Below are 15,450 nucleotides of genomic sequence, written 5' to 3'. Positions count from 1 at the left end.
AAAACTAGCATTAAACCATTCCAAGGCTAAAATCCAAACATAAAATAGCTTAAAACCATTCCGGGACCTATGCTTCCCTAAAAGGAAGAACTCAATTAGTTCTGTAAGTACGTATAGAAATCTTCAGAAAAAAATCTTAATACTTTATGTAATCTATTTAAAACAAGCAGATTTTTTACTGTTTTGACAATAAATTTTTGTATGTTAAAATTATCCGATTCGTCTGATTTTTTTTAATACTGATTCCTATTACAACAAGGTATAGTGTTATAATTAAAGCATCTTTATAATCAAATCCTAAAATCGTCAGTATTGTGAATTTAATCAGTTTTGCAACAAATGTACTTACAATTTTGTATAGACTTAATATCAAGTTTATTCAGTTCTGACACTCCACAAGTGTTAATGTTCGTTTTTCCTTCCATTTCAGAGCTTCGCTTTTATGGATGTTGTCATCCTTGTTTTTTTTTAAATAAACGATAAGATCTATCCGTTACGTACGGACGGACGTGCGTACCGACACTAATTATAGAAAACTTTTTTTTAAATATCAAGTTTTAAAAAAAATTTACAATACTTTTAATCTTTTTATTATTTTTAAAACAACTGCAACAATGTTATAACAAAAGACAATGATAAATTATAGGCAATCTACATTTACAATTAATTTAATTGAATGTCTATTATACAACTGACATGATAATATTTTTCGTTTCACACAAAAATTCAAAATAATTTTTCAAAAATATTTGAAGTATAGCTTCGAAACCAATTAAACGGTTCTAAGTCATACTGTAATAACATGCATAGCATCGTATTACAGGCAATTTTCTACGAATAATAAAAAAATCATAAAATCAATACCAGTATTGTTAGCCCCGAGGGTCAAATTTTGTATATCCGCGGAAAGCTGTCTATAATGCGATGCGATAAATAACTATTTATCACGTAATATTTAAAGGGGAGAAATAACTCATAGATACCAAAAATGCCAGTGTTTTAATTATATAACATTGTGAAACACCCTTAAAAGTTAACAAACAATCATATGTAGTTTCCTATAAACAAGGATGACAACATCCATAAAAGCGGAGCACTGAAACGGTAGGACAAACGGGCATTAACACTTATATAGTGTCTAAACTGATTAATCAGAATATAAATGTATAAGAGTCGAAGCAAAATTGTGAGTAAATATGTTGAGTAAAAAGTAAGAAAATCAACATGTTTGAAATGGACGTACGGACATTTTGGTAATGATTATAGAGTTGCTACCCTTTATTAACGAAAAAAGCTACTCCTTACGGACGTACGGACGGACCGACCCTAATTATAGAAAAGCTTCGCTTTTAACAATTGGAAAGGGTGGATTCAAACGGCAGATCTAGTGCAGTTAACGGTAAAATGTTCCTGGCAACGATTATCTCAAAAAATCTATGAACTACCCGAAAATTATGCTAGCATGAAATTCTAACCGAAAGAAAGATGGCCTACAAATAATCAGTGCTTCATTGGATCTTGGCTATTGCAGATTATTTATAGGCCCTTTCATGCCGCTTAAACCGGTGTATATGACATTTACGTTCAGCCGTTTACCAGCTAACACCCCAGAACATTTTACCGTTAACTGCACTAGATCCTTAACAATAAGCATAAGAACCTAGTAATAGTGTCTAACTTTTTATCTTTGTGACGTAAATGTAATAATATTTTGTCTATGTATGATTGTTAAGTTAATCCAAGTCTCTAATTGTTTTAGGAAAGTTGTCACGAAAATGTAAATGGGAATCATTCTTAGTTGGTTTCCATAATAGTACTCAGTGGAAAACATGGGAATAGTCCCTTTCGTGGCAACGCCCCTTAAGGGGGGATTCGTCGTATTTTTAAAATGGCTAGAAATAGGAGGAAAGCTACTGTGAAAATACGAAGAATCGCCCCTTAAGGTGAGCTGCCACGAAAGGAACGATACCCGAAAACATAAATCCCTTTCCTTATTTTGAAATAAATTGAAAATAAGTGGAGAATTTTTTTTTGTGTGTTTAAGTAAAATGATGGTTAGGTTTGGTGATATTGGATAGTGTATATGTTAGCCCCGCAGGGGTTAGACACGCAGAGAAAAAAGGTCCCTTTTTTCAATTTATTTACAAAAAACATTATTGGGGGTTGTTTATGTGGTCGCTAGGCTCTTTGGGAAAAAAGACCAAAGTATATAAAACTTTTCCCCCTTGTTACCACCCCCCCCCCTCTCTAGCAAAGTCCACTGAGGCCATTATCATCCTCTTCGCCCTCCCCTCCCCCTTGGCCTTCCCCATCTCCTCCGTCAGCTGTTTTGGAAGCTGGACGCGGCAACTCGCGGGATAATCTAAAAATATTTTGAAAAGTAATTTGCTTGATTTAAATGAAATTTAAATTTGACTGTTGTGAACAAGTGTTTGAACATGTAATAGTTATTTCTCGCATCGTATTATAAACAGCTTTCCGCGGATATGGAATGAACAATTATAATATTAAAACCAGTTTTTTTAGCCCCTAGGTGCTGAAGGCACGGGCTAAAAAACTGGTTTTAATCTTATGATTGTCCATTTTTATATATTAGTAGGAAGCTGGATATAATACGATGCTAGACATAGTTTTTTTCGTATGGATGAGAACCAATTCCTATCCACCGGATTCAAATGAATACGAGAAAATATATATTAAGATGCCTATTCATTTCTCGAATTTGTGCTATTCCTCAAATTGTCTTTTGTGCACTGACCCCCACCGTAAAAATATCTTTTAAAATAAATTGAAAATAAGCGGTGTGGTAGTTCTTTCCCTTGTATGCCTAACCATCGCGGGTGTACTTTCCCTGCAGGGTCTACTCCTGCCTGCGATGACCTAACCCTGCGAAACTACCCAGCACCCAAATTTACGTGATCTGAAGTATTAAACAAAAAAGCAAAAAACTAACTTTCAAAATAAGGGACTGTGCTCGACATTTAGTCTAAACTTAAGATGGTTCATTTTGTTTATCATAATAAGGGGTTTACATCAACTTATTGTCCATTTTCTTATCCCTTAAGATCTCTGATCGTATTTTCATCATGTTTTACAAAGTTTTACCTTGCAAAATCTAGATCCAGATTGCGAATAACAGGAGAATCAATGCCAGCACTCACCATATCTCCATCCTTAATAATACAGAAAGGTTAATCATTAGGATTGTTATTAAAAATTATCTGACATTTAGTGTCTGTCCGTACATCCGTCAGTAACGGATAGATCCAATCGTTAATTCAGCTCTGTCCTTTTGATTTAAAACTTGGCTTTATGATTTCTGTAATAATATTGCATGTACAAGTCAGAAACCGTAGCAACACTATAATCAATCAGGGAGTAAGGGAGGGGACAATGGATCAAATATTCAATTTTTATGAGTCTCAGACTTTGGGGACTGGCGTAAAGGGAATGTGCAAGAATTTAGCAGTTTCTGACTGAGTTTGGGGACTTGCGCATGAAATGCCGCTACTCGTTATGTATGTTTTGAATATTGCAGACGGGGAGAAGGGATAAGGGAAGTGGGGGCAAGGGAGATAAACACTCGTTGTGTTAGTTTGGAATGTAGCAGACGGGGAGAAGGGAGAAGGGAGGTGGGGTAAGGGGCAAGAGAAATAAACAGAATAAAAAGGGGCAGTCATATTCTTGCTAGCAGCTGGTTTAACATTAGTAATGCTATATTAGTTTAGTGTTCTTGATTCTGGAAAATTAAAATCATCTCTATAACACTTTGGTTTCCAGTCTCTAGATAATGCTATGAGGGTCATAGATTTTCAATTTATTGCTGCAATTAGGGATGAATGGCCATAAGTAAAATGACAATCAATGAAGATAATGAACGAATTTTAAAAATTACCGTTATAGAGTATCATCGCTACTATAAAATTATCACTGCACCTGTTCGTCGTACCCTTGTATGATATTATGTACAGCTCTAGCCATGTCACCATCACACTTACCTGTTCATCATACCCCTGAATAATATTCTGTACAGCCCTGGCCATGTCACCATCACACTTACCTGTTCATCATACCCCTGAATAATATTCTGTACAGCCCTGGCCATGTCACCATCACACTTACCTGTTCATCATACCCCTGAATAATATTCTGTACAGCCCTGGCCATGTCACCATCACACTTACCTGTTCATCATACCCCTGAATAATATTCTGTACAGCCCTGGCCATGTCACCATCACACTTACCTGTTCATCATACCCTTGTATAATATTCTGTACAGCCCTGGCCATGTCACCATCACACTTACCTGTTCATCATACCCTTGTATAATATTCTGTACAGCCCTGGCCATGTCACCATCACACTTACCTGTTCATCATAGCCCTGAATAATATTCTGTACAGCCCTGGTCATGTCACTATCACACTTACCTGTTCATCATACCCTTGTATGATATTCTGTACAGCCCGTGCCATGTCACCATCACACTTACCTGTTCATCATACCCCTGAATGATATTCTGTAAGGCCCTGGCCATGTCACCATCACACTTACCTGTTCATCATACCCCTGAATAATATTCTGTACAGCCCTGGTCATGTCACTATCACACTTACCTGTTCATCATAGCCCTGAATAATATTCTGTACATCCCTGGCCATGTCACCATCACACTTACCTGTTCATCATACCCTTGTATAATATTCTGTACAGCCCTGGCCATGTCACCACCACACTTACCTGTTCATCATACCCCTGAATAATATTCTGTACAGCCCTGGCCATGTCACCACCACACTTACCTGTTCATCATACCCCTGAATGATATTCTGTAAGGCCCGGGCCATGTCACCATCACACTTACCTGTTCATCATACCCCTGAATAATATTCTGTACAGCCCTGGTCATGTCACTATCACACTTACCTGTTCATCATACCCTTGTATGATATTCTGTACAGCCCGTGCCATGTCACCATCACACTTACCTGTTCATCATACCCCTGAATAATATTCTGTACAGCCCTGGCCATGTCACCATCACACTTACCTGTCCATCATACCCCTGAATAATATTCTGTACAGCCCTGGCCATGTCTCCATCACACTTACCTGTTCATCATACCCCTGAATAATATTCTGTACAGCCCTGGCCATGTCACCATCACACTTACCTGTTCATCATACCCCTGAATAATATTCTGTACAGCCCGTGCCATGTCACCATCACACTTACCTGTTCATCATACCCCTGAATAATATTCTGTACAGCCCTTGCCATGTCTCCATCACACTTACCTGTTCATCATACCCCTGAATAATATTCTGTACAGCCCTGGCCATGTCACCATCACACCAGTTTCCAAGCTCTCTCCATACCTGAAATAGTTTCATATTGGAAAGTCTGATCCAACCCGTGTAATACAAGAGACGTTAATTATTGTATCACCAACAGATCCATAGTATAGATGTATTATACAGATAACTACCTCCCTCCCCTTTTCAATGACCTTTATTGTCTGCTACCAAATTGTTTTCTGCCACTTGGTTGTGTTCATATAACCGACACCATTGGTTGATTTTCAAAGACCCAATTGAGAGTCGGCACAAGGACACTGCGAATGGGAGATATATTTATTTAACCCCTTCTAGTGTTTTACTCTAATGTACCACGTATACTATTGCTATGTCAGTAGAAATTGATTTCAATTCAAGTTTTGTGTACACTTATAAAGTTTTATTCTGCTTATATTAAAGTTCTGCCAATTTACGAGTGTTAATGTTAGTTTGTCCTACCATCTGATTTAGAACTTCGTCTGTATGGAAAACTCATCCTTGTTTTATGTTCACTTACTAAATAATTTTATTTACATCCAAGTTTAAGCACATTTGGATGATTTTTTGATAGTTATTTATCGCATCGTAATAAAGACAGCTTTTCGCTGATATAAAAATGAATTCTATAAGATTAAACCCAGTTTTGTTATCCCCGAGCGAGGGGCAGAAAACCCGGGCTGATATTACTTGTATTAATTTTATGGTTTCTATATTAATATCCGTGGAATATTGTTTGTTTGTATACTATGCTATACATGCTTTTTCAGTAAGGCTGAGAACCGGTTCTAATCCAGTGGATATTAATTGGTTTCAAGGCCATACTGGGATAAAAAAAATACCTTTTCCGCGGCAACTCTATCACCTCTCTTCAGCTCTATCAACAGTAATCCCATAACAGCCTGAATCATAGTTAATGATTATGCATTCAATTTTAGACAGTTTCCCTCTCAAAGAGCACAGAAACTGACCCCCCTCGGCCTCATGTTAATATAACAACAATGATGACAACATCCATAAAAGCGAAGCACTGAAAATGTAGGATAAACGGACATTAACACTTGTATAGTGTCAGAACTGAGTGATCAGAATATAAATGTATAAGAGTCAAAGCAGAATTGTAAGTAAATTTGTTGAAAAACTGCTTGATAGAATTTAATGTTTATGGACATACTTACATTTTTAGGACTAGATTATAGAGTTGCTTCTCTTATAATATTGTACTTTGTTGTCCCAGGAATCAATATACCAAAAATCAGATCAATCGGATAATAAGATCACATAAAAATTTGTTGTTCAAAAAGTTGAAAAATCAACATGTTTAAAATGGACGTACGGACATTCTGGTAATGATTATGGAGTTGCTACGCTTTCTAAATCGTACCTAACTACTACAGGAATCAACATGCCAAGTTTGTTTGAAATCCAAAGGACAATTCTAACATGTTCAAATTAACGAAAAAAGCTATCCGTTAGGGACGGACGTACGGACGGGCCGACCCTAATTATAGAAAAGCCTCACTTTTAAAAACAATAACGTGTGTTTGTGTTTTCTATAGGTCAAGTTAGGTATGGTTTTATTTGATATATAGGATAGCCCCACAGGGCTAGGCCACTGCAGGGTTGGGTTATGCCCCCCTCCCCTCATATTTTAAAAGCAAATATTTTCTATAATTAGGGTCAGTCCGTACGTCCGTCCGTGCATAACAGATAGCTTTTTCCGTTAACTTAGGCATGTTAGAATTGTCCTATAGATTTCAAACTTTGAATGATGATTCCTGTAGAAGTTAGGTACGATTTAGAAAGCATAGCAACTTTATAATCGTTATCAGAATGTCCGTACGTTCATTGTAAACATGTTGATTTTTAACTTTTTTAACAACAATTTTTTATGTGATATAATCATCCGATCGATTCGAATTTTGGAGTACTGATTTCTATTACAATAAGGTACAATATAATAAGCGAATCAAGTCCTAAAAATGTCAGTATGTTCTTAAACAGAATTCTGTATTTAAAAGGTTTTGCGACAAATTTACGTATAATTTTGTCAAAACTTATATATTTATATTTTGTATATTCAGTTCTGACACTCTACAAGAGTTAATATTCATCTGTCACACATTTTCAGAGCTTCGCTTTTAAGGATTTGTCATCCTTGTTTAGAATTTATTTCTCTACAAAAAATATTGTTTACCATTTTTGGTGTTGAGCCTCCTTCTTGTCTGTATTTAATCTCATTTCTAAAAAAATTATTCAAATGCACTAGTATGCCATTAATTAAATATTTAAGCACTTAATTAATAGATCCTGATCCATAATCAGTAAATTGGACCTTTAATAACACAGAGTGTGAACAATCCCGCCTTATCATTGGGTAAAACATGTACATTATGTTACGAAGGGCCATTTTAGGCAATCTTGTTTTTCAGGAGAAAGGGTATGAACCGAATTTGGGCTGATATTTTGAAATGATATTCTTTTATATATGTGTACATAAACAATTTTTATCCAACTTGAATATTTTAAATGAGTTTTAAATTAATATTGTTATACTTTTAATGTAATCTTTGTAAGTAAATGATAAAGACAAATAAAGAATCAAATAATAATAATGAATTTGGGCTGAAAGGGGGGCTCAAATTGCTCGATTTTACAGACTTTTGGGTAGGAGATTGATGCCCCCTTCAATCACCCACCCGTGTTTTTTTTTGTTGTTGTTTACCTTAAGCTTGTAATGGCTCTGTCCCATGCCTTTAACCTCACAGCTATTCTGAAAACATTAAACTACACTGTGTTTTTTTGTATGAGAACTTTTTGAAGCAATTTTACCCCACTTACAGTTATCAGAATTTAATGGTTAATAGCTTATAATAAATAAGAGGGGCAAAATTGCTTTCAAATAAGTTCTCATAAAAAAACACACTGTACAATATATTTTTAGGCATCCTGACCCAAACGTTTATTAATTTGAGACTTGAGTGCGCCGCCGAGTCCCGTGTAAATATCGAACTGTGTTAGGAGAAGAGTTATTTTCTTCTACTTGAGATTATATTCAGAAATTTCATTTAAAAAACAAAACAAAAAACCTCTGATTAATGTGCATTTACTGTATAAATTGTTCTGTCAGTCCATTTAAAATTAATTTTCTTTATAATTTACTAAATATTTTTCGCTGCTTTTGATGTTATCTTACTTGTTTGAATTTTGTTGTTGCCATCATTTAAGATATTACAACTGCTGAATTATTATACCTGCCAGCTTTACCACAATATTCAGCGGCCACATTTGGTCTGTCCTCAACGGCTACAGTCTCAGCTGCTTTCTCGTAGAGATCTAAACAGTTATTTAATTGGTTGATAAAATACTAAATGATGCCTTAATTTTAGCTTAAAAACCCTAAAACGAAATCATGCGGTGGAAGGGGGGGGGGGGGGGGGGGTTAGCCCCGAATGGCTAAAGAATCGGGCTAACAAAACTGACAATAATTTTATTATTCTTATTTTAGTATTCGTGAAAAATTGTCTGTTATTTGATGCTATACATGATTTTTCAGCATTGCTAAAACCAGTTCTAATCAATCGGATATTAATCGGTTTCGAAGCCTTACTGGAAAACTAATTCATATTACCTATTGCATCTTCTGGTCTAGAATCGGCCACAATTTTGGCGGCTTTGTCCAGCAGTTGGGCGGCTGCTTCAGGCTTGTTCACTTGTCTTTAAAATTATAAAACTTTTTTTAAATTTAAAGTTTAGAGAAATGACAAATATGTAGTGCAGCATATATTATAGAGCCTAATAACATGATGTCAAACAATACAAATGACCAATGATAGGACAATACACATACTAAATTACCAATGGCAGGCCAGTATACATTTTAATTAACCAATTGTAAGCCAGTATTACGTAAATTTTTATATGCACTATAAAAAGCAGGGATCGGAAGCCGCGCGTAAGCCGCGTGTAAGCCTCAGTGAAATCGTCATTTTATCACTATAAAATTTAGCTGGATGTATAAAACTGTCTCTTTAGTAGACAATCCTTCTTTCAAAAATTTCTTTTTCTGCTCACAAGCAGGTTTAAAACTGAGGCTTATGCGCGGCTGAGGCGCGGCTCCGAACCCTGATAAAAAGCTTCAATTTAATTAGTTCATATCGATTATATATCACGCAAAATGTAAAACCAATAGAATAAACAAAACATACAAATAGCAAAAAAATATAAAATGTCTTAATAATAAGAAAGGAAATATTCACCCAGAAATTTATACTTTTGCAAAGGAAATATGTAAGTTCGGTGACTTAGAAGGACATACCTTATTTATTGAATAGATGTGCTATTAAAAACATTTTTTGTATACCTGTACATTAAAGCACCTCTTTTTGCATAGTCAGAAATATCGGATAACCTGTATCAGAAATTGATATTAGTAGTTTTTATTTCTCTACTATTTACAATTTTTGAGCACTGTTTATATTGCTATATATCAGTCAGTCTGTCTGTCTGTCTGTCTGTCTGTCTGTCTGTCTGCCTGTCTGTCTATCTGGCTATCTATCTATCTATCTATCTATCTATCTATCTATCTATCTATCTATCTATCTATCTATCTATCTATCTATCTATCTATCTATCTATCTATCTATCTATCTATCTATCTATTTACCTGTCCATATCCTTTGCAACCATGACACTATTCTCTAGCATCCTGGCAGCTTGGAACAGCTGGTGCACCTCTTTGTAACAGTCAACTGCTTTAAGGTAACATGTCTACAAAAATCAAAGAATTTTAATCCAGGAAAAAGGTGTTGCCAACAAGCGAAATAAATCTAACATAATATTTGGGGGGCAGGTAAAAAGGTCATCAATTCTAATTCTAAGTGTTGCCCCCCAACGACAGTTGAAAATCACGTTTAGGTTAAGGGATTTTTTCCGAACTTATTTCGTTGTTGGTATAAGCTGGTTGTAATCCACATAATTGAACAAAGTTTTAATACAATTCAAGGAATAGATATCGAAATTGTGGATATTGCAATACCCTGATAAAATGGTTCTCAGAGCTGGCTAATATACCGCTCCTTTTGACTATAACTCACCCCCTCCCCCTGACCATAGAGTAATGTATTTGCTAATATTTAAGGACTATATTAGCAACCTTAATTGGGGACAAAAAAAAAATTCCATGTCACACTATCCACGTATGCTATATCCATTATTGCTTTTGGTATATTGTATCTAGATTTGGGTGAAAATTAAATAATATCTTCTATAAATTATTACTTGGATTACTTGCAGCTGGCTAAAATATCATACATCACACCCTTTTTATCACACACCTCCACTCCTACAGAATGAATCATAGAATCATTTAAATATAAAAATAACATTATATTGAAAAAGGCATTGAGGTTTCAAAACTAACAGACAAACATCCTTTTACTTTATTATAAGGATTAATTAGTTACCAGTGCATCGTTGTATTTCTTGGCGACTTTATATGCCTGTCCAGCCCTTCCATACTCGTCTCCTGCTGGCTCAAACTCGGGACTAAGAATAGATAGATAAATAGATAGATAGATGGATAGATAGATAGACAGATAGATAGATAGACAGATAGATAATGCCTGTCCAGCTCTTCCATACTCGTCTCCTGCTGGCTCAAACTCGGGACTAAGAATAGATAGGTCGACAGATAGACAGATAGATAGATAAATAATTCTGTCCAGCCCTTCCATACTCGTCTCCTGCTGGCTCAAACTCGGGACTAGAAATAGTTTTTTTTGCATCGTATTATACACATATTTCCGCGGATATTAAAATGAAAAATTAAAAACAGTTTTGTTAGCCCGGTATTGGTTTTATGATTTTCCTTTTAATATTCGTGAAAACTTATCTGTAATACGATGCTTTACATGATTTTTAATTCAGAGGATATTAATCTGTTTATAAGCCATACTGGAAAATTCATTCTTGTTTTGTGGCTTGTAATTCTAAAGAAGGTGTATCAACTTTTTTTTATAGCTAGCCGGTTCTTTTAGTAAGTAGTAGATGTAAAATTTTTCATAGAATTCAGATATGCAATCGGTTTTTTTTGTAGACCTCTTATTTTTTAAGTAATTTAAGTTTTAAAAAAAAATTAAGTCGATTTTAAGGTACTAAAATGCAACAAAAAAAAGAAAGAAAATGGCCATTATGAACAAAAATAGTAAGATCTTTAATTTGACACCTTACTTTTTCAATTCTGTCAGGTAATTATTGAAAAAATCGATTTTTTTAAACCCATGAGAATAAAAACTTTGAACTTATTTTTTTCATTCCCCAGGCATAAGAAATAGGCATTATATATACTGTTAGAATGAGAAAAGTATTACAAATCCATTCTAAGCAAAATTGAAATAAAAAGTTTACAATATAGTATATAAACTACAATAAAAGGAATTATATGAAAACATCATATTATATTATACAGGCAACGTCTTAATTCTTGAATTGAGTATAAAAATGGAAAGGGGGTAAAGAGGGGGTAAAAAAGGGAAGACGAAAGTGTTGCCTGAACAAAAAATATAATTGGCCATTTGTTTATTTTTTATTTTTTTACTTTTTTTCAATTTTGCTTACAATGGATTCGTAATATTTTTCTGATTCTGAAGGTATATATGAACCCATATTTTTTTACCTGTGAAATGATAAAATTAAGTTCAAAGTTTTTATTCTCGTGGGTTTAAAAAAATCAATTTTTTCTTTAATTACCTGAAAAATTCAAAAAGTAAGGTGTCAAATTAAAGATCTTACTATTTTTGTACATAATGGACATTTTCTTCCTTTTTTTTGTTGCGTTTTAGTACCTTAAAATCGACTTAATCTTTTTTTAAAAAACTTAAATTACTTAAAAAATAAGAGGTCTACAAAAAAACCGATTGCATATCTGAATTCTATGAAAAATTTTACATCTACTACTTACTAAAAGAACCGGCTAGCTATAAAAAAAAAGTTGTTACACCTTCTTTTGATTAAACAAAACTAAGCATCCACAATGCGTTTTTATAATATTTATTTACTAGCGGCTTCGCCCCTAGCCTCTAGGGGCTTTGTCCCAAGAGGTTTGATCAACCTATGTTTATATTTTAAAAAGAAACAGTAAAAAAGTTTCTAATTTTAGTTTTTAAAAAGAAAAGGATTTTTCATTTTTGGGGGTTGGGGAAGTCCCACCCCCAAGAAAATAGCTTAAAACAATCACAGAATCAGTATCCTTATACTAAAGTAACAGGATGTCTGTTTGTCTGTGTGTTTGTGTGTCTGTACCGAAGGATCTCGCTAACCGCTGAACCGATCGGGTTCTCCTTAACAGGGTAGATTCTTATATGTCCCAGGAAGGTTTTTAACTATTTTGGGGGAGGGTACCACCATCCTCCCAAGAGAATTCACAAAAAAACGAATTTTTTTACGTTCTCAATTTTAGAAAGAGAGTTCAACGCAAACATAAACGTCAAATGTAATATTTTTTTTACTTTTAAAATCTAAAATAAGAAATTGGGTTATCAAATTCGACTCCCCCCTCCTCAAGTGCCCCTAGAGGCCTCTAGGGGCGTAGCAGCTAGTATTCCCTAAAGAGTAGAGCTCAATCGGTTCAGTGGTTACTGAGATCTTAGGCTTCAGACAGACAGACAGACATCGTACTACTTTGTATTAGAGATGGTTCACTTTCGGCTATAAATGGCCTAAACGGTTGAGATATTTAGTAAATAAAATAGATAAATTCTTACCTAAATTTGAGCTTTAAAGGTGAAGTCTTCAAATATTTCTCTGCCTAATCAAAAATAATAGAAATCAATGCATTTCAAATTTTGAATTGTTGAGAAAGGTTCTTCCTTTTTCATTTTGTTTACTTTTTTGTTTGAGGGCCTCAGGCTTTTCACCTACTGCAAATATGCAATGATGTAATCTTTTTTTTAATTTGAGGTGGTTAAATGAGACGATTCAAAGGTTTGAGGGTGGTAAATTGAGGGGTTTTAAAGTTTGAGGGAGGAAACACTAAACACCCTTACCCCTACCCTTGGACGTCTATAAACTTAATTAAAGTGAGAGAGACATTTTCATTAACCCCCTTCAAGGGAATCTACCTTGGCAAATCTTTGCGCACGCCCCTAGTATTACGCGAAGCTATCTATAATACAAAGTAGAACGATGTCTGTCTGTTTGTTTGTAGCGAAGGATCTCGCTAACCGCTGAACCGATCGGGTTCTCCTTTAAAGTGTAGCTTCTCATAGGTCCCGGGAAGGTTTTTAACTGTTTTCTTGGGGAGTGGGACACCCCCAACCCCCCTAAAAAATGAAAAATACCCTCCCCTCCCCCCCCAAAAAATAAAAAAAAATTTTACATTCTTATTTTAAATCTAAAATACGAAAAATTTGGTTTTATCAAACCTCTTTTGGCCCAAGCCTCTAGAGGCTAGGGGCAAAGCCGCTAGTTCTATAAATAAAACCTGTCTGACATGCTCTTCTGCCTCCTCTTGTTTCTTCTTCTCCAAGATAGATGACATTTTAAAGGATTTTTAAAAATTAAATTCTATCCGTTTCTATTTTAGATCTTTATAGAGACCATCGATATTTCATGCCAAATTATTTGTCTGAAAGAATATAAAATTAATTGATAAATGGGGGACGGGGTAATCACCCCCCCCCCCCCCCCTATTGGACGTCCTTGGTCTTTACAATATAAATCACCTGGTAACTGCGGGGTAGGGGTTAATTCTAGGGACGATTTAATATAAATTGACGGTAGGAGGATACCCCAAAGTAATCTTTCAGGAACCTATAGAAAGCTCCACAGTTAAAGAGAACCATATCCGTGTAGAATTTACTAAGACTTTTTGGTAATGTAAAAAATAGACTTCATGTTATTTTTTTTTAGTAGCGAAGCTACACTATAATTCACAATGTCCGTCCGTCCGTCTGTCCGTCCGTCCGTCTGTCCGTCCGTAATTAATGAATTGGGGGAAACGTGATTTTCTCGGCTCCTATAAAAGATAGAGAGCTGAAATTTTTTGACAACATTCCCATCATTAAGGAGCACAATTAACTATATAACATCAATGGTGGTCGGACTGCTTTTTAGCAGGTTTTAGGCTATTTTTTATATTTTCCAAATTTTCCTCATATCTTTGGTGTTTATGGTCCGATTTTCAAACTTTTTTCAGTTAAAGTTATCAAAACAAATTTCCCGTCATTTGAAGAAAACAACAATGACGGTCAGACTGCCTTTTTGCAGGTTTTTGGCTATTTTTATATTTTTCACATTTTTACCCATATCTTTGGTGTTTATAGTCCAATTTTCATAAATTTTTCAGTTAAAGATATTAAAATTAAATTTCTGGCGTTTTAAGAAAAGAAACAATGGCGGCAGGTTTTGGGCTATTTTTATATGTTGATATATTTCCCCATATCTTTGGCATTTTTGGTCCAATTTTAAAACTTTTCTGCATTAACAGTTTCAAAATATTTTTTCCCATTGTTATGTGCATCTAGTATGTAATTTACTTTAACCATCTTCATCATACAAAATAAAACAAGGTTTCATGTTTATTTTCTCCAATAAATCTATTATTGATTTTAATAAATAAACTTTAAATCTACTTCTACGTATTCCCATTCACAATTTTTGTGCTTCGCTACTTATGGATGTTGTCATCCTTGTCTAGAATATATTTTACTTCTCTTTTACTTATACTATTTATTATCATTTACCATTTTATTTTTAAAAGTTAAAACCATATAAAATAATGCATCAATAATATAAAAAAAAATATTGACAAAAATATTATCACATGATTCATATCTTTAAAAATATTCAAAATAATTAAAAGAATAAGAATAATAATGTTATGAATAAAACAAAAACATCAAAATACATAAACCAATATGGAACAAATAAAACAGGAAAATATTAATCAAATTATTTATTTATAATATTATTTTTTTATCTAATAGAATCACAAATAAAAGTTTACTATAATGTTTACTTATGAATGACAAATCAGCTGATACCAGGGGGAATATCCTCCCCCCCCTTCCACTTGCATTCCTTTCCCCCTCCTCTGGGAGACGTTATGGGATGG

At 34.4% G+C, this 15,450-nt stretch overlaps 1 protein-coding gene across 2 annotated transcripts; it reads right to left on the bottom strand.

The window, feature by feature from the left end:
- Positions 1-574: 574 nt before the first annotated feature.
- On the bottom strand, positions 575-13,964 carry LOC145328003 (gamma-soluble NSF attachment protein-like). 2 transcript variants are annotated; one of them, XM_080171538.1, is made up of 14 exons: positions 13,819-13,964; positions 13,100-13,143; positions 10,802-10,883; positions 10,003-10,106; positions 9,700-9,747; positions 8,968-9,053; positions 8,591-8,672; positions 8,062-8,109; positions 7,534-7,579; positions 6,179-6,238; positions 5,328-5,381; positions 3,937-3,963; positions 3,106-3,173; positions 575-2,362 (listed from the first exon to the last, which is right to left on the bottom strand). In XM_080171538.1, the coding sequence occupies exons 1-14, from the start codon at positions 13,873-13,875 to the stop codon at positions 2,248-2,250; spliced, it is 921 nt and encodes a 306-aa protein (XP_080027664.1). In that variant the 5' UTR covers positions 13,876-13,964; the 3' UTR covers positions 575-2,247. The 2 variants fall into 2 exon arrangements, with proteins under 2 accessions (XP_080027664.1, XP_080027663.1); XM_080171537.1 differs by lacking the exon at positions 3,937-3,963 and having other exon boundaries at positions 5,301-5,381.
- Positions 13,965-15,450: the final 1,486 nt, after the last annotated feature.

This window comes from Acartia tonsa, chromosome 9, assembly GCF_053477335.1.
Source record: "Acartia tonsa isolate MP-2025a chromosome 9, ASM5347733v1, whole genome shotgun sequence".
Taxonomy (NCBI): Eukaryota; Metazoa; Arthropoda; class Copepoda; order Calanoida; family Acartiidae; genus Acartia; species Acartia tonsa.
The sequence above is the reverse complement of the archived record's forward strand: the minus strand, read 5'-3'. Positions and strand labels throughout refer to the sequence as shown.

Bases quoted from the DNA above. Each gene is read 5' to 3' on its own strand.
- LOC145328003 (XM_080171537.1), bottom strand. From the start codon at position 13,875: ATGTCATCTATCTTGGAGAAGAAGAAACAAGAGGAGGCAGAAGAGCAT. The intron at 3,174-5,300 runs GTAAGTGTGATG...TGTATTATTAAG, and splicing joins TTCAGGGGTATGATGAACAG to GATGGAGATATGGTGAGTGC. The intron at 2,363-3,105 runs GTAAAACTTTGT...AAATATTTTTAG, and splicing joins CTGGATCTAGATTTTGCAAG to ATTATCCCGCGAGTTGCCGC.